The sequence below is a fragment of the Mus musculus genome, chromosome 2 (genome assembly GCF_000001635.26).
Source record: "Mus musculus strain C57BL/6J chromosome 2, GRCm38.p6 C57BL/6J".
Taxonomy (NCBI): Eukaryota; Metazoa; Chordata; class Mammalia; order Rodentia; family Muridae; genus Mus; species Mus musculus.
The window spans coordinates 36,834,997-36,855,147 of NC_000068.7; the positions used below are offsets into that span (position 1 = coordinate 36,834,997).

Here is a 20,151-nt window from a genome sequence, read left to right on the forward strand (position 1 = left end):
GATATGGCAGTCTCTAGATGGTCCATCCTTTCGCCACAGCTCCAAAAAATTGTCTCTGTAATGCCTTCCATGGGTGTTTTGTTCCAAATTCTAAGAAGGGGCAAAGTGTCCACACATTGGTCTTCATTCATCTTGAGTTTCATACGTTCAGCAAATTGTATCCTATATCTTCGGTATCATAAGTTTCTGGGCTAATATCCACTTATCAGTGAGTATATATTGTGTGAGTTCCTTTTTGATTGGGTTACCTCACTCAGGATGATGCCCTCCAGGTCCATCCATTTGCCTAGGAATTTCATAAATTCATTCTTTTTAATAGCGGAGTAGTACTCCATTTTGTAAATGTACCACACTTTCTGTATCCATTACTCTGTTGAGGGGCATCTGGGTTCTTTCCAGCTTCTGGCTATTATAAATAAGGCTGCTATGAACGTAGTGGAGCATGTGTCGTTCTTACCATTTGGAACATCTTCTGGATATATGCCCAGGAGAGGTATTGCAGGATCCTCCGGTAGTACTGTGTCCAATTTTTTGAGGAACCACCAGACTGACTTCCAGAGTGGTTGTACAAGCTTACAATCCCACCAAAAATGGAGGAGTGCTCCTCTTTCTCTACATCCTTGCCAGCATCTGCTGTGACCTGAATTTTTGATCTTAGACATTCTGACTGGTGTGAGGGGGAATCTGAGGGTTGTTTTGATTTCTTTTCCATGATGATTAAGGATGTTGAACAGTTTTTCAGGTGCTTCTCAGCCATTCAGTATTCCTCAGGTAAGAATTCTTTGTTTAGCTCTGAGCCCCATTTTTTAATGGGGTTATTTGATTTTCTGGAGTCCACCATCTTGAGTTCTTTATATATATTGGATATTAGTCCCCTATCTGATTTAGGATAGGTAAAGATCCTTTCCAAATCTGTTGGTGGTCTTTTTGTCTTATTGATGGTGTCTTTTGCCTTGCAGAAGCTTTGCAACTTTATGAGGTACCATTTGTCAATTCTCGATCATACAGCACAAGCCATTACTGTTCTATTCAGTAATTTTTCCCCTGTACCCATATCTTCGAAGCTTTTCCTTACTTTGTCCTCTATAAGTTCCAGTGTCTCTGGTTTTATGTGGATTTCCTTAATCCACTTAGATTTGACCTTAGTACAAGGAGATAGTAATGGATCAATTCTCATTCTTCTACATGATAATCACCATTTGTGCCAGCACCATTTGTTGAAAATGCTGTCTTTTTTTCCACTGGATGGTTTTATCTCCCTTGTCAAAGATCAAGTGACCATAGGTGTGTGGGTTCATTTCTGGGTCTTCAATTCTATTCCATTCGTCTACTTGACTGTCACTATCCCAGTAGCATGCAGTTTTTATCGCAATTGCTCAGTAGTACAGCTTTAGGTCAGACATGGTGATTCCACCAGAGGTTCTTTTATCCTTGAGAAGACTTTTTGCTATCATAGGTTTTTTGTTCTTCCAGATGAATCTGCCGATTGCCCTTTTTAATTCGTTGAACAATTGAGTTGGAATTTTGATGGGGATTGCATTGAATCTGTAGATTGCTTTTCACAAGATAGCCATTTTTACTATATTGATCCTGCCAATTCATGAGCATGAGAGATCTTTCCATCTTCTGAGATCTTCTTTAATTTCTTTCTTCAGAGGCTTGAAGTTGTTATCATACAGATCTTTCACTTCCTTAGAGTCACACCAAGGTATTTTATATTATTTGTGAGTTTTGAGAAGGGTGTTTCCCTAATTTCTTTCTCAGCCAGTTTATCCTTTGTATAGATAAAGACTATTGACTTGTTTGAGTTAATTTTATATCCAGCTACTTCGTTGAAGCTGTTTATCAGACTTAGGAGTTCTCTGGTGGAATTTTTAAGGTCACTTATATATACTATCATATCATCTGCAAAAAGTGATATTTTGACTTCTTCCTTTCCAATTTGTATCCCCTTGATCTCCTTTTGTTGTCTAATTGCTCTGGCTAGGACTTGAAGTACAATGTTGAATAGGTAGGGAGAGAGTTGACAGCCTTGTCTAGTCCCTGATATTAGTGGGATTGTTTCCAGCTTCTCACCATTTACTTTGATGTTGGCTACTGGTTTGCTGTAGATTTTTTTTATCATGTTTAGGTATGAGCCTTGAATTTCTGATCTTTCCAAGCCTTTTATCATGATTGGGTATTGGATTTTGTTAAATGCTTTCTCAACATCTAACGAGATGATCATGTGGTTTTTTGTATGAGCCTTGATTTCCTGATCTTTCCAAGCCTTTTATCATGATTGGGTATTGGATTTTGTTAAATGTTTTCTCAACATCTAATGAGATGATCATGTGGTTTTTGTCTTTGAGTTTGTTTATATACTAGATTACATTGATGGATTTCCGTATGTTGAACCATACCTGCATACCTGGGATTAAACCTACTTGGTCAGGATTGATGATTGTTTTGATGTATGCTTGGATTCAGTTATTGAGAACTTTATTGAGTATTTTCATCGACATTCATAAGAGAAAATTTTCTGAAGTTCTCTATCTTTTTTGGGCCATTTTGTGGTTTAGGTATCAGAGTAATTGTGGATTCATGGAATGAGTTGGGTAGAGTAACTTCTGTTTCTATTTTGTGGAATAGTTTGTGAAGAACTGGGATTAGATCTTCTTTGAAGGTCTGGTAGAACTCTGCACTAAACCCATCTGGCCCTGCACTTTTTTTGGTTGGGAGATTATTAATGACTGCTTTGTTTCTTTAGGGGATATAGGACTGTTTAGATCATTAACCTGATCTTGATTTAACTTTGGTACCTGGTATCTGTCTAGAAACTTGTCCATTTCACGCAGGTTCTCCAGTTTTGTTTAGTATAGCCTTTTGTAGAAGGATCTGATGGTGTTTTGGATTTCTTCAGGATCTGTTGTCATGTCTCTCTTTTCATTTCTGATTTTGTTAATTAGGATGCTTTCCCTTTGCCCTCTAGTGAGTCTGGCTAAGGGTTTATCTATCTTGTTGATTTTCTAAAACAACCAGCTCCTCCTTTGGTTGATTCTTTGAATTGTTCTTCTTGTTTCCACTTGGTTGATTTCGCCCCTGAGTTTGGTTATTTCCTGCCATCTACTCCTCTTGGGTGAATTTGCTTTCTTTTGTTCTAGAGCTTTTAGGTGTGTTGTCAAGCTGCTAATGTGTGTTCTCTCTAGTTTCTTTTTGGAGGCACTCAGAGCTATGAGTTTTCCTCTTAGAAATGCTTTTATTGTGTCCTATAAGTTTGGGTATGTTGTAGCTTCATTTTCATTAAACTCCAAAAAGTCCCTAATATCTTTTTTTTATTCCTTCCTTGATGAAGGTATCACTGAGAATATTGTTGTTCAGTTTCCACATGAATGTTGGCTTTCTATTATTTATTTTGTTATTGGAGATCAGCCTTAGTCCATGGTGATCTGATAAGATGCATGGGACAATTTCAATATTTTTGTATATGTTGAGGCCTGTTTTGTGATCAATTATATGGTTAGTTTTGGAGAAGGTACCATGAGGTGTTGAGAAGAGGTAGATCCTTTTGTTTTAGGATAAAATGTTCTGTAGATATCTGTCAGATACATTTGTTTAATAACTTCTGTTAGTTTCACTGTGTCCCTGTTTAGTTTCTGTTTCCATGATCTGTCCATTGGTGAAAGTGGTGTGTTGAAGTCTCCCACTATTATTGTGTGAGGTGCAATGGGTGCTTTGAGCTTTGCCAAAGTGTCTTTAATGAATGTGGCTGCCCTTGTTTTGGAGCATAGATATTCAGAATTGATAGTTCCTCTTGGAGGATTTTACCTTTGATGAGTATGAGGTGCCCTTCCTTGTCTTTTTTTGATAACTTTGGGTTGGAAGTCAATTTTATTGGATATTAGAATGACTACTTCAGTTTGTTTCTTCAGACCATTTGCTTGGAAAATTGTTTTCCAGCCTTTCATTCTGAGGTAGTGTCTATCTTTTTCTCTAAGATGAGTTTCCCGTAAGCAGCAAAATGTTGGATATTGTTTGTGTAGCCAGTCTGTTAGTCTATGTTTTTTGAAAGGTTGTGAATCCACTGATATTAAGAGATATTAAGGAAAAGTAATTGTTGCTTCCTATTATTTTGTTGTTAAAGTTGGCATTCTGTTCTTGTGGCTGTCTTCTTTTAGGTTTGTTGAGGGATTACCTTCTTACTTTTTCTAGGATGTGGTTTCCGTCCTTGTATTGTTTTGTTCTGTTTTGTTTTGTTTTTCTGTTATTATCCTTTGAAGGGCTGGATTTGTGGAAAGATAATGTGTGAATTTTGTTTTGCCGTGGAATACTTTGGTTTCTCCATCTATGGTAATTGAGAGTTTGGCTGGGTATAGTAGCCTGGGCTGACATTTGTGTTCTCTTAGTGTCTGTGTAACATTTGTCCAGGCTCTCCTGGCTTTCATAGTCTCTGGTGAAAAATCTGGTGTAATTCTGATAGGCTTGCCTTTATATGTTACTTGACCTTTTTTCCTTACTGCTTTTAATATTCTATCTTTATTTAGTGCATTTTTTGTTCTGATTATTATTATTATTCTTTGCTGGTCCAGTCTATTTGGAGTTCTGTAGGCTTCTTGTATGTTCATGGGTATCTCTTTCTTTAGGTTTGGGAAGTTTTCTTCTATAATTTTGTTGAAGATATTTGCTGGTCCTTTGAGTTGAAAATCTTCATTCCTATCTACTCCTATTATCCATAGAATTGGTCTTCTCATTGTGTCCTGGATTTCCTGGATGTTTTGAGTTAGGATGTTTTTGCATTTTCCATTTTCTTTGATTGTTGTGTCAATGTTCTCTATGGAATCTTCTGTGCCTGAGTTTCTCTCTTCCATCTCTTATATTCTGTTGCTGATGCTCGCATCTATGGTTCCAGATTTCTTTCCTAGGGTTTCTATCTCCAGCCTTGCCTCACTTTGGATTTTCTTAATTGTGTCTACTTCTGTTTTTAGGTTTTGGATGCTTTTATTCAATTCCATCACCTGTTTGTTTGTGTTTTCCTGCAATTCTTTAAGGGATTTTTGTGCATCCTCTTTAATGTCTTCTACCTGTCTAGCAGTGTTCTCCTGTATTTCTTTAAGTGAGTTATTAAAGTCCTTCTTGATGTCCTCTACCATCATCATGAGATATGCTTTTAAATCCAGGTCTAGCTTTTCGGAAGTGTTGGGGTGCCCTGGACTGAGCGAAGTGGGAGTGCTGGGTTCTGACGATAGTGAGTGGTCTTGGTTCCTGTTAGTAAGATTCTTACGTTTACCTTTTGCCATCTGGTAATCTCTGGAGTTAGTTGTTATAGTTTTCTCTGTTTAGAGATTGTTCCTCTGGTAATTCTTTTAGCCTCCATCAGTAGACCTGGGAGACTAGATCTCTCCTCTGAGTTTCAGTTGTCAGAGCACTCTTTGCAGGTAGGCTCTCCTCTTACAGGAATGGTGCACAGATATCTGGAGTTCGGACCTCCCTCCTGGCTGAAGATGAAGGCCCAAAACAGGACCTTTCCCAGAAGCTGTGTTGCTTTGGCCTGTCACAGAAGCTGTTAGCTTCTGTAGTGCACACTCTCACCTGTGCAGACTACTTTCGGTGGAGTCACAGAACCAAGATGGCTCCCGCTGATGCTGAGGCAAAGCCCTCCCGCGCCTGCTGGACACCTGTCCTCTGGCTGGGAAGGTGGCTGGATGTCTGGAGTCCAAAACGGGGGCTGCCTCAGAAGCTCTGTGGCTCCTGCCTGTCCCAGAAGCTGTTTGCTACTGTAGTGCACACTCTCACCTGTGTTCCTTACATTTTTAAATATCTATATCAGATTCTGACATAAAACACTTGGACAAGGATTAACAGATTGTGTATGATCAAATTGTGTGATTCTACTTAATAGTTCTATTATCAACTGAATGTTTAAATGATAGATTAAATGCTACAATGCTAAGTTGAAAGGCATCTCCAATGGAGGTATTGGACCTCTCAAGGGAAAGGTATTCTGACAGTCAAGTGCCAAGGAATTCTGCAGAGTTACACCATACAACAAGCCTCACATAAGAGGGTGGGTGCCACCCTTAGGGTGAGAAACAGCTGGGAACTGAGAAGGAGACAGGCTTATATAGGCTTTCTTAGGAATAGAGTTTTCCAGAGTAGAGATTTCCAGTAATGAGATTGGTGAGATTTCAAGCCAAGCCCAGAAATTGGTGGGATTTTTGTGCCTAATTTAGAGCAATTTCACAATCCTTTTAGGACAGGCTGTTGGTTAAAGGGAATGGTCTTTTGAATGATAGATGTCCATATGTAAAAGATATAATGAATATGTGTAGATACAAAGAAGTAGAGGGAGAAGAGACCAAGTTTAGGTATAAAAGATTTTCAGATCATTTGTTTGTGCAGTGGCAGAAAGTTGCCACCATTGAAAATTGAGAATGTCAGTCTTGTAACTGTAAAGAGGCCAAGCTGTTTATAATAATGGAGTAAGGCTTTAATAAGATCCTAGTTCATAGAAGAAGATAGGAAGAGTCACAGAAATTAATGCAGCTCCTAAGAAGAGAAGGCAAGCAAAGAGGAAGGGCTTCAACAGAGAAAGAGTAGCAAGTGTCTTAACTTCAGAGTTGCCTACATGGTGGAGCCCTGGAAGGCTTAACAGGATGGAGAAACCTTACCAAGTAGGTGAAGAGAGACAAATAGTGCAGCTGGAGGGAAGAAGTAACTGAAGAAATAGACTCTAGAATTTGGAACCAAATATGGATGGTGGCAGAAGTCAGCAGAAACAAACATTCATACACTTCTTGATAGAGTCAAGGCCCTTTCAGCTGGCCATACCAACTTCCCAGACTCCCAAAGCCTGAGAACCTCCAGGTCTCTGCTTCAAATGTGGTCAGGTGGGTCATTCGGCCCAGGTATGTCCAAGGCCTTGCAAACCATTCTGATCATGACCAAGGTGCCATCAAGAGGGACATTAAAACATTCATTGCTCCCATATACCTTGTACCATGGAGAATCAGACTCAGACTCCCCTCTAGCCAACACTCAAAGACCTAGGTAGCCATTACATTATTAAGGGAATCTAACTCCTTTCTTCTAGATACTAGCACCACTTTTCAATCCCAATGGATTTTGGGGGACCAACCTCTCCTTCCTGTTATTCTATGGTCTGAGAATAGGCACAGGCTTACCTGACTTACCAAATGCTACCTCTTATCTGTGTATTTAATGGTATATCCCTTAACTACTCCTTCCTCATAGTATAAACATGCATGTCCTGTTCCCTTACTGAGATGGGACCTCTTAGATAAAATGGGATCCTCTATTTCTTTTTCTTTCCCTATCTACTTGCCCCCAAGTTTACCACTCATCCTCTTTTTCTTCTCCTCCACACCACACAATCTGATACACCTTTTCCCTTATTAATATCCCAGGAGAACCTACGGATATGGGACATCCAAAAACCCTTTATAGTAAAACATCATTCCCTTCTCGTTATTTAATTACAAAACCCCACCAAACATATCACTCAGACTCAATTAACACCCTCTCTCCAAAGCCTCAAGAGATTTTAGCCTCTTACCTCCAACCTTTATGGAAAAAAAATCTACACTTCACATCTTCCATCTCTAACACTTCCATACTCGCAGTTGAATAACCCAATGGAACCGATCACTTGGTTCAGGATATTCAACTTATCAGAACAGCAGTGGCTCCCCATCACCCAGTCGTACCCAACCTCTATATGCTTCTCTCCACAATGGCCTCCCATTCTTCTGTTCTAGACCTCAAGGATGCCTTCTTTTCTGTTCCTCTAGACTCCCAATGACAAAATATCTTTGCCTTTACTTGTACTGACCTAGACATGCTTTTTTTTTTTTTTTTTTTTTTTTTTTTTTTACCCAACTCACTTAGACCATCCTACCCCAGGGTTTCAGAACAGCCCAAATCTATGTAGCCAGGGCTCTGACTTCTCTTTCCTTCTTCTGAAATCGAAGCTTATACAATAGATAGCTGAGCTTCTCCTTTGTAGCCCATTTCTTCAAATTACCCAGGCTGACACCTCTTCCTTATTAAACTTTCAGTCCAGAATGGGATATAAGACTTTACCTTCTAAGAGTCCAACTGTTCAATCCTCAGGAAACTTATCTGAGTCTGAATATTAGTACATCTCCCAGACTTAAATCATCACTTCTCTGTGTTACAGAAAAGGATATAACCTCTGGGGTCTGGGTCAGCAACTGCGACCTTCATTTGTGCCCATTGCAAACTTGTTGAAAAAAATTAGACTGTACTATTCAAAGATGAGCAGCTTCTCTGCATGCTCTGTCTTACAGCTGAACTTCCCAGCTATAAGTCAAAGAAATTAACCTTTGGGTCACTTATTATTGTCTTCTCTCCATGGGCTTATATGTGCTTTATTAGGGAAGGAGTTTTCCAGGGTGGAGATTGGTAGGATTTCAAGCCAAACAGGGAATGATGGAATTTCAAGTTCAGGGATTGGGGAGATTTTGTGTTCTGGGATTAGTGTGTTTTCAGGCTCAGAATCAGTAGACTTGGTAGGTTTCCAAACCTGGACATGAGCTCGAACATTTTACCCTACAGGCAGTTTGAACCATTGTGTAAGGCATCATAGAAACATGACAAATGTTTGTTTTACCAGTGGGGCAGAGAGAAATGTTGTAGAATAAGTGAACTTTCCTCATTCAGTGTCTGCTTTTTATGACTGACTTGGTGATTCTATCAATTATCAATTAAATTTATGTAACACTTCATGGCATTCTTGTTCACCTTGGTCATTTTTTTTTTTTTAAATCTGTATACATTTTACTTTGACTGTCTTACGAAGCCTATTTTGTTATGGAACTGGAAATCTAAAAGTATTTTATCATTATTTCAAAGCAAATGTGAAGGAAGTATGTGAATCATGCCATTATCATAGCAGTGGGCATATATTGCCAGACTGGCCATTATTGTAGCTGGCAGGTGTGACAACTGGGTAAAACTGAAGAATACTTTTCTGCCTATTGATGCAGTACTTGAAAACTAATCAGAACGGATAAAGCTTTCAGATCACAGGGCCCCCAATGGAGGAGCTAGAGAAAGTATCCAAGGAGCTAAAGAGATCTGCAACCCTGTAGGTGCAACATTATGAACTAACCAGTACCCCAGAGCTCTTGACTCTAGCTGCATATGTATCAAAAGATGGCCAAGTTGGCCATCACTGGAAAGAGATGCCCATTGGACAGGCAAACTTTATATGCCCCAGTACAGGGGAACAACAGGGCCAAAAAATGGGAATAGGTGGGTAGGGGAGTAGGGGGCTGTAGGGGACTTTTGGGATAGCATTGGAAATGTAATTGAGGAAAATAAGTAATAAAAATAAATAAATAAATGAATAAACAAACAAACAAACAAACACAAAAAAGCTTTCAGATCATCACCAGCTTAATTTCTCAGAACATGACTCCTTTTAATATGACTAACAATGCTTATTTTTCAAGTTCTATTATTAGTCTTAGTCATTTTTCATTACCCACAGAAAAAACAATACTGACCTGAGCAGCTTTCCAATTACATCAATGATGTATGTCCACTATATCTCCACTACATTAGTATCATGAGAAAAGAGCTTGGTGCATTATTAGAAGCTGTTTTTTGGATCTTGTACAATGCCAGCTCCTTCACTTGCGTCTTCTAACATTGTTGCTCTTCTGTGCTGATGGCATGCTTCTGTTAAGACCTAACTGCCATGATCAAATTATCCTGCTTAGATACCTTCCTAAAAGAATTGGTCATGTTCACAGTCAGGGTGGCAGTCATTATTTGGCATTTATATGTACATTGGTATCTTATGGATACACTGGGGCCACAGTCCTGAGGGGCCCTTCGACCATGGGGATTTATAAAGCATTGTATACACATGGCTTCTACCTCTTGGTGGTGTCTTTATATTATGGGGGTATTTTGGATAGTACCTTTTCCCAGAATTAAGCAATAGGATGGACAAGGACACCATTATAGCTGTCATGTAAACAGCTGTCACACCCATGTTAAATCTCTTCATTTGTAATCTAAGAAATAGGGATACAAAAGAAGCACTAGGGATACTCTTGTCAAGTAAGAGGTTTTACATGATAACATCTGAATACTTTCACTGAAACCCTATTTTTATTTATATCATGTATTTGACTTCAAGTTTGAATCTTTTTAAAAAAATCTTTTTTTGTCCTCAAGCTCTTAGATAGTAATAAGTTGGATGTAAATAACTGATGAGAATTCAGTTAGCAGTGTTACACTGTATAAATAATTTTCAATAGTTTCATTTTTATTTTTATTAATAAATGGTAACTGTACTTATATGTGGAGTACACTGATATTTCAATACATGAATGGAATGTGTACTATCAAATCAGAGTAATTTTTAGCTCCTTATCATTTCTCTTTGTTTGTGAGTTTTCATAGACTATATATAAAGGTTATTGTGTTGTGAAACTTACTATTGACATATGACTGTGCCTTGGCATGAATTATCCTTTCATATTCTTCCCATATTTCAAGCATTTACTGGATTATGAGTTTATATAAAAATCTTTTTATCAGCGAATCTAAACTAAATTTATTTTATTTAAACTCTGGAGATCAAATTTTTACCAACTCTACTCCAGAAAGGATTTAATATTTAGAATACATGAAGATTTGCAAAAATGAAACAACACAAACCAGAACTATCACTCAGGAAAACACACAGTTCTCAAAAGAACACACATAAATGGTCAATAAATATTCTTAAAAGTGTAATGATATATAGAGACATGGAAATAAATTATTATAGAAAACAAGTGCTATAAAATCAATTCCACTTATATAAACATATTTATTAACAAAAAATCATTTAGCTGGATTAGAAAATCAATGATACATTGTTCTCATGTCTATATTATCTAAATTTGTGGTACAAAAGGGAAATTACCTTTCTAGGCAACAAACAAACACACAAAAAGTGCCTTTCTATTTGAAAAAAACTTTCTAACTATGACCTAGAGAGGGAAATCTTTGACTGAGAAGGTCTCCCCACCTCTTCTTGAGCTCACATTCACAAACAAGCTGGCAATTTCCTTAGGTCAGTATTTTCTCAAAGTCTGCCCTTAGAATCGCATGTCTAAGAATGACCTGACCTCAACTCTCATGAATAAAGTTTTCTGGAATTGCACTCCTTAACAAGCTCCCTGGATAATTCTCTTGAATATCAAACTTTAGGGACCACTGCCCTAGGGCATCTGTCCTGGAGGGAGTCAGAAGGAAACTTGGAAATCAATACATCTTTAACAGCTTTCTCTAGGTGAAAGCTTGCTTTCCTAGACCATTGTGTTTTCTCTGGAAAACAGAGTGGAGTCTTCACACCTGTGTTTCTGAAGCTAGTGAATTAGAAGGTTAAAATATGGATTCAAGATGTTCCTCTTTGCTCTCAGAGAGGGGCATGGACCATGAGGGTGTACTGGATATCCTAGAGGTGAGTTTAGAAGTTCCTGAGAGCTGGATAATCTGAGCATAAAATTCAGAGCAGGGATGTAGCCGGTGTGTGTGTGTGTGTGTGTGTGTGTGTGTGTGTGTGTGTGTGTGTGTGTGTGTGTGTTCAGGTGCTCAGCAATTCACTGCACTTTTAATGAAGTAATTTCTTACTTCTAGATTCTAGAGACAGGAATGTAGCAATCATCACTGGACAATAACTCCATTATATTTCACTTCAAAGGCTTAAGAATTGAAGAAGAAAGACTGAGATCGTTGACTACGTAGACTTTTTGTAAGCCTGATATCATTGTTTATGTTTTTAAGTATCATGATGTGTGTTTATTTAGAGTAGGTGGTGAATGACCAATCTAGTATAATCTTTCTCTTCAACATCTTCATTTTAGATGTCACTGAAATTGTATTTGGAGAATATATCTCATTAGAAAGCTCAATGTACTACATATAGTCCTTATTTTCCAGTTTCTTGATAGAATCCATTGATTTCTTGCCTCCATTCCCTAGCACAGTCTGATACTTATTGATCCATAAGCATGCTCTAGAATTTTTTTTTAGAATGGAGAAATTATTTTTAGGTAATAAAAATAAAAATCATTTACAGAGAAAATGGGAAAATGCTTTTTGGTATTTATTTATTATTAGAGTATTCCATACAATACATTTTAATTATATTCTGGAAAATGATATTTTTAAGGATAGAAGAATATAGTAACTGTATGCAATCAACTACTAAGATATCATTAACATCAACACCTTGGTATATTTCATATCAAACATTGCTTTTAACTGATGTTTTAATTTCATATTATATTTAGTTTCTATTTATAAGCCAGCTATTATATGTTCATCAAAACATATTATTTTCCTTTTAAAATGTTTAATGAAATATTTATTAATTTTTAAACATGGGAATAGAGAGTTTGGTCAGGAACAAGGAGCAAGAGATGGGGGATGTGTGAGAGAAGCCAATCAAAATGGAGTATTCATGAAAATATCATAAGGGAATCTGCTTTTATACGTGAATTTTAAAAAATAATAAAAATTTTAAAAATGACTCCTCCACAAATTTAACATTTACCTATAGGTCATGCTATAATGATAAACTATAGCCAAGCCTAGTACACATTCTTCTTTTTTCTCTCTCTCTCTCTTTCCCCTTTTGCCTTGCTGGTCTGGGTGTACCATGCTAGAGAGCAGTGAGAATCTGGGAACCAGGCCAGGCATGCTTGCCTTCTGGACCACTTGAGTCTCATTACTATTACTTGGCTACTCTTTAGTAAGGGCCAAAGGGACATGGCACACTGATGCAGGATCAGAGGATGATCAAACTAGAAAGAAGTGTAAAAGAAAACAAAAATTTTGGCACTTAATTCAGGTCTTATAGCATTTGTTGTGCTTGAGACCTACAAAGAGATTCTGACACCTCACCTCATTCTCTCTTTCCCAGTATGTAGCAGGCTTTGGGCATTGATTTGGTCTTAAAATGAGCTTCCTTCCTTCCTTCCTTCCTTCCTTCCTTCCTTCCTTCCTTCCTTCCTTCCTTCCTCCCTCCCTCCCTCCCTTCTTTCTTTCTTTTTCTTTCTTTCCTTCTCTCTCTTTCCTTCCTTCCTTCTTTTTTCTTTCTTTCCTTCCTTTCTTCCTTTCTTTCTTTCTTTCTTTCTTTCTTTCTTTCTTTCTTTCTTTCTTTCCATCTCAAATGCTGCCACCTCCTAGTACCTTTCCCATGTAGAACTCCTCCCACATCCCATATCCTCTCCTCCTCTGAGAGGTGCCCTCCCTAGGTATCCTGCCACCCTGGCACATCAAGTCTCTGCAGGATTAGGTGCATCCTCTCCCACTGTGGCAAGACAAAACAGCCCTGTTGGGAATGGATACCACAGTCAGGCTACAGCTGTAGGGAGAGCCTCTTCTACAGTTGTGAGGGGCCTACATGGAGACTAAGCTGCATGCCTGTTAGATATATGCCAGGGTCCACATTCTACCACATATGTGTTCTTTGGTTGGTAGCTCAGTCTCTGAGAACTCCCAGAAGTCCAGGTTAGTTGACTCTGTTGGTCCTCCTGTGGGGTTCCCAAGCCCTTGGGACCTTCAATCATCCCCTAACTCTTCAATAAGAGTCCTCAACCTCTGTCCAATGTTTGGCTGTGGGTATCTGTATCTGTTTCAGTCAGCTAGTGGTAGAGCCTCTCAGAGGACAGTTATGCTAGGCTCCTGTTTGTACGCATAGCAGAATATCATTAATAATGTTAGAGATTAGTTCATGACCATGGAATGGGTTTCAAGTTGGGCCAGTTATTAGTTGGCCATTCCTTCAGCCTCTGCTCTCTCTTTGTCCTGCATTTTATTTAAACAGGATGAATTTTGGGTCAAAAGTTTTGTGAGTGAGTTGGTGTCCTTATCCCTCCACTGGAGTTCTTGCCTGGCTACAGTACGTAACCTCTTCAGGTTTCATGTCCCCACTTTTAGGCATCCTGGCTAAGGTCAACACATTGACTTCTTGGAGGCTCCCTAGAAGAGGGGAGTGGAAGGGGAATGTAGGGGCAGAATCAGGTGTGGGGAGAGACAGTAGAGAGCACCAGTAGAATGAATGAAAATCTGCAACTGTGAGGTGTTTGGAGGGATCTTTAATATGAGCTTTAAAAAAAACAGAACATAGGTCATCAACTCTATTTCTCATATCTCTACAGCATTTGTAAATCATGCTTTAGGGCATTTCCAAGGGAAAACAATAGCCTTAGGAGAAGGGCACACACACACACACACACACACACACACACACACACACACACACACACATTCCTGATGAGAGGGTTGCTCAGTAAATGGATATGTCCAGGTCCAAATCAGATGCTGGAGCCCAAAGAACAAAGGGGAACAGCAGTGGTTCTGAAGTTTTTTGTTTGTTTGTTTTTTGAATCTCATCATTAGAAACAAAACAAACAAAAACAGTTTTTCTATATTGAATTATGTATTTTCCTAGGGTCAAGAGAGGTTATTGAATCAGGAGGAAGTTAAAAAATTATCTTAAAAAGTACCAGTAAGTGTAATATTTCCACTGGATATCATAGGCATTGAACTCAGGGCCTCATGCATGCAGAATGAGTGATCTACTAGTGTACATCCACAGAAGTTTATTTTTGAGCCAGTCTTATTGAATCTTTGTTATTGAATACTTTGAAATATCCACATTAGAGTTTAAATATTAATGCAAATTAGGTCACATTTCAAAAGTTCACAGTACAATTTGAAGGTTCAAAGCCCTCTTCTAAAACAGTATAGGTACTTCCTGATTGTGCAGCTGCAAGTTATCATGTAGTCCCATTTGCCTTGTCCCCAGATGCTGTTGAATGTTAATGATGCTACTTATTAAAACTGTCTTATTTTTGGCAAATTCTCTCATTTCAGGTGCAACCCACTTTAAATGGCTGAATAATACCAGCATATAATATCCATAAACATTTGAATGATACATTTATTCCCCTACTGCAAATCAATATCTGTTTGTTTCTACATTCTTTGATATCCTCTGTTGAAAGCAAAGAGAAGAATAACATGAAAAGGGATAACCAGAGTATGGTGTCTGAATTCATCCTCCTGGGGCTCCCCATCCGGCCAGAGGAGCAAGGCATGTACTATGCCCTGTTCTTGACCATGTACCTGACAACTGTGCTGGGGAACCTGCTCATCATCCTACTCATCAGGCTGGACTCTCACCTCCACACCCCCATGTACTTCTTCCTCAGCCACTTGGCCTTCACAGACATCTCTTTCTCATCTGTCACTGTACCCAAGATGCTGAGGAATATGCATATTCATGATCCATCCATTCCTTATGCAGAGTGTATAGCACAGATGTATTTTTTCATATTATTCACTGATCTGGACAACTTTCTCCTCACTTCAATGGCATATGATCGGTATGTGGCCATCTGTCATCCCCTGCACTACACCACCATCATGAGAGAGGAGCTCTGTATCTTACTCGTAGCTATATCCTGGATCCTATCCTGTGTCAGTGCCCTGTCTCACACCCTCCTCCTGGCCCGGCTATCCTTCTGTGCTGACAACACCATTTCTCATTTCTTCTGTGACCTTGCTGCCTTGCTGAAGCTCTCATGCTCAGACATCTCCCTCAATGAACTGGTCATTTTTACAGTAGGTACAACAGTCATTACTCTGCCATTAATATGTATCTTGATCTCTTATGGTCACATTGTGGCCACCATTCTGAAAGTTTCATCTAACAAAGGGATCTGCAAAGCATTGTCCACATGTGGCTCCCACCTCTCTGTGGTGTCTCTGTATTATGGTACAATTATTGGAGTTTATTTTATACCTTCATCCTTTACTTCTACTGACAAGGGCATAGTTGCTTCTGTGATGTACACAGTGGTCACTCCATTGCTGAACCCCTTCATTTATAGCATACGGAACAGAGACATGAAGGAGGCTTTGAAAAAGCTCTTCAACAGAGCATCAATCTCAACTTAATGACATATTTTTACCCTCACAATTAACCTATGTATTCATGTATCTCCAAATATTACACTTCCATTTGTGGTCTCATTATGGAGCATGTACTCAGTAAATATTTCATTCTTAAACTGCATTCTGGTACACTTATTTTCTGTTTTCCTTACATCCCACTAATATAAAAAGTGAACTCTTGTGTTAACATTCTCAGTTTATTTTGCCTCTAGATTTGGAAAATTCAGTGTTGGAATTTTGAAGGGTAGGCAAGATTGATAAGCAACAAGACAAATGACAGTCTACACATGTGGATAGAATAATAAATGAAATGTAAAAGGTTTTGTGTTGCTAAAGCAACAAGAGGGCATCATATTTGATTCTTGGTAGGCAAATAAATGTTAGAGTAATGTAAATCCCTCCTTTTATTTCCTAGAAATGTGTTTGTTTATAGGAATTGTTAAAAGATCCCAAATTTGGTGTAGAAAGTTCACAGAACTGGAAATTTAAAACAAGTATCATATATTTCCTTTCCCTCCAATTCAATACTTTTCTCATTTACAAAAATAGCTATAATAAAGGTGAACTGGGAGAAGAAAATGTTTTGTACCTTCTCTAACACCTTCTCTAACAACTTACTGTTGTGAGTTCAGCACTCAAGGCTTCTTGATTTGAGAACAGTGACAGAGAAAACCTCTACATAATTTCCCTGATTAAGCTACAGGCATCATGTTTTCAACAAACACAGTTTCAGCAGTTTCATATGCATGCATGCATATATCTATCTATATCTATCTCTATCATCTCTATCTCTATCTAATCTATCTATCTCTATATAAATATATATATAGATATATATAGCTGTAAATGAAATGAGATTATCACATATACATTAGTGTATCTATTATTAAGTCTAAAGAGTTAGGGTGTTATTTCACTCATTTTTTAGAAAGCAACCATTTAGCACATTACCTATTTTATAGCAGGCAGTGTATCTATGTCTACCCACATAGAACAAGAAAAAGAGAAACCTCTGAGGGAGTACATAAAACACCATACTATTAAAATAAAATTATCATACTTTTTTGCAAGCTGCTGTGTTACAGACATTGTGTTAACTGATTCTCAAAACTGTGCTTAACAACTCTATAAAAAACAGACCATGCTGGACGTGGTGGTGCATGCCTTTGACCCCAGCACTTGGGAGGCAGAGGCAGGCAGATTTCTGAGTTCGAGGCCAGCCTGATCTACAAAGTGAGTTCCAGGACAGCCAGGGCTATACAGAGAAACCCTGTCTCGAAAAACAATATAAAAACAAAACAAACAAACAAACAAAACCCAGTCCATTACATGTATTTTATAGTTAAGGTTTAGTTCAATGGTATAATTACAAGAAGTATCACAAGAGAAGACTTAGAAAATGCTGCTTAGATTATGAAAAAATATAATGATGAAGGAAGTTTTCAACTGTTTTGAAGGGTTGCAGGATTGATATGCATGGAACAAATGGCAGTCTAGACAGAGTGATAGAACAAACTAGGGTGCTACAAAAACATAACTAGTTCAAGGAAATTTTAAAAAGGCTTTGTGTAGCTAAAGCACACATGTGTAAGAGTCAAGAGGACATCACATATTAATATAGGTAGGTAGATGAGTATTTTATTATACAGGAGGCAAGACGTCATATTAAAGAATTTAGGTACTTGGATAATCAATGTATATATTTGGCAATTGACCAAATTGGTCATTGTACAATGGGTAACACACAATAAGTGCCTGAGTGAATGTCATGACATGAGGAAGGAAAGAACATAATTTAGAGCCGTACCACACATGTCATAATAATGAAGGGAAACAGTGACAGAACATCTGAGAATGTTCTTTATTTTTGGCTTTGTGAACAGATATTTAAGAATGTGAACCTAGGTGGCTGGGCTAATTTTGAATATGTTGAATAACATTAAGAAATTTGGGGAGACAAGGGAGCCATCTGGTGTCCCAAGTTCCTTGGAGACAAGTCTGCACAGGTTAGGTCATGGACTGCAGAGGGTAAAAGAGCAGTCTGTAGAAGGTGCACAGCTTCAGGGACAGACTCCATTTTGGGCTCCAGACATCTGGGCACGTTCCCTGCAAAAGGAGAGGTGTCCGCCCAGGAGAGTTCTGACTGCCGGATCAGGTAAGGGAGCCATCTTGTACCCCGGGTCCCTCAGAGACCACTCTGCAGGTGAGAGTGCAGGCTGCAGAAACAACACATCTTCTAGGACAGGACCTGTTTCGGTCATTAATCTTCAGCCAGGAGGCAGGTCTGAACACCAGACCTCTGTACACCTTCCCTGTAAGAGGAGACCTTTCCAACAGAGAGTACTCTGACCACTGAGACTCAGGAGAGAGCTGGACTCCCAGGACTGCTGACAGAGGCTAACAGAATCACAGGAGGAACAAGCTCCAACCAGAGACAACTATAACAACTAACACCAGAGATTACCAAATGTAAGAATCTTCTTAACAGAAACCAAGACCACTCACCATCATCAGAACCCAGCACTCCCACCTCAGCTAGTCCTAGATACCCCAACACATCTGAAAAACAAGACTCAGATTTAAAATCATATCTCATGATATTGATAGAGGACTTTAAGAAGGACATTAATAACTCACTTAAAGAAATACAGGAGAACACTGCTAAAGAGGTAGAAGTCCTTAAAGAATTACAGGAAAACACAACCAAACAGGTGATGGAATTGAACAAAATCATCCAAGACCTAAAAAGGGAAGTAGACACAACAAAGAAAACCCAAAGTGAGAAAACTCTGGAGATAGAAACCTTAGGAAAGAAATCAGGAACCATAGATGTGAGCATCAGCAACAGAATATAAGAGATGGAAGAGAGAATCTCAGGTGCAGAAGATTCCATAGAGAACATAGGCACAACAATCAAAGAAAATGCAAAATGCAAAAAGATCCTAACTCAAAACATCCAGATCCAGGACACAATGGGAAGACCAAACCTACGCATAATAGGAGTAGATGAGAAAGAAGATTTTCAACTTAAAGGGCCAGCAAATATCTTCAACAAAATAATAGAAGAAAACTTCCCAAACCTAAAGAAAGAGATGCCCAAGAACATACAAGAAGCCTACAGAACTCCACATAGACTGGACCAGAAAAGAAATTCCTCCTGACACATAATAATCATAAAAACAAATGCACTAAATAAAGGTAGAATATTAAAATCAGTAAGGGAAAAAGGTCAAGTAACATATGAAGGCAGGCCTATTAGAACTACACCAGACTTTTCACCAGAGACTATGAAAGGCAGAAGATCCTGGACAGATGTTATGCAGACCCTAAGAGAACACAAATGCCTGCCCAGGCTACTATACCCAACAAAATTCAAAATTACCATAGATGGAGAAATCAATGTATTCCATGAAAAAAAATTCACACAATATCTTTCCACAAATTCAGCCCTTCGAAGGATAATAAGGGGAAAACACCAACACAAGGATGGAAACTACACCCTAGAAAAACAAGAAAGCAAGCCTTGAACAAACCTAAAAGGAGACAGCCACAGGAACAGAATCCCAACTTTAACAACAAAAATAACAAGAACCAACAATAACTTTTCTTTAATTTCTCTTAACATCAATGTACTCAATTCCCCATAAAAAGACATAGACTAATAGACTGACTACACAAAAAGTACCCAACATTTTGCTGCTTACAGGAAACCCACCTCAGGGGAAAAGACAGACACTAGTGAGAGTGAAAGGCTGGAAAACAATTTTCAAAGCAAATGGTCTGAAGAAACAAGTTGGAGCAGTCAATCTAATATCGAATAAAATTGACTTCCAACACATAGTTATCAAAAAAGACAAGGAGGGGCATTTGATATGCATCAAAGGTAAAATCTACCAAGATGAACTGTCAATTCTGAATATCTATGCTTCAAATAAAAGGGCAGCCACATTCATTAAAGAAACTTCAGTAAAGTTCACAGTATACATTGCACCTCACACAATAATAGTGGGAGACTTCAATACCCCACTCTCACCAATGGACAGATCTTGGAAACAGACACTAAACAGAGACACATAGACACTAACAGAAGTTATGAAACAAATGGATTTAATAGATATCTACAGAACATTTAAATCTAAAACAGAAGGATATACCTTCTTCTCA

General features: G+C 38.4%; 1 protein-coding gene and 1 pseudogene across 1 annotated transcript; both read left to right on the top strand.

Annotated features, from left to right (window-relative positions):
* Nucleotides 9,462-10,130, top strand: Olfr349-ps1 (olfactory receptor 349, pseudogene 1; annotated as a pseudogene).
* Nucleotides 15,052-15,990, top strand: Olfr350 (olfactory receptor 350). Its single transcript, NM_146627.1, has one exon. It carries the CDS (start codon nucleotides 15,052-15,054, stop codon nucleotides 15,988-15,990), a length of 939 nt encoding a protein of 312 aa, NP_666838.1.
* The last annotated feature ends 4,161 nt before the right edge of the window (nucleotides 15,991-20,151 follow it).

Coding starts and splice junctions, on each gene's coding strand:
- Olfr350 (NM_146627.1), top strand. CDS start 15,052: ATGAAAAGGGATAACCAGAGTATGGTGTCTGAATTCATCCTCCTGGGG.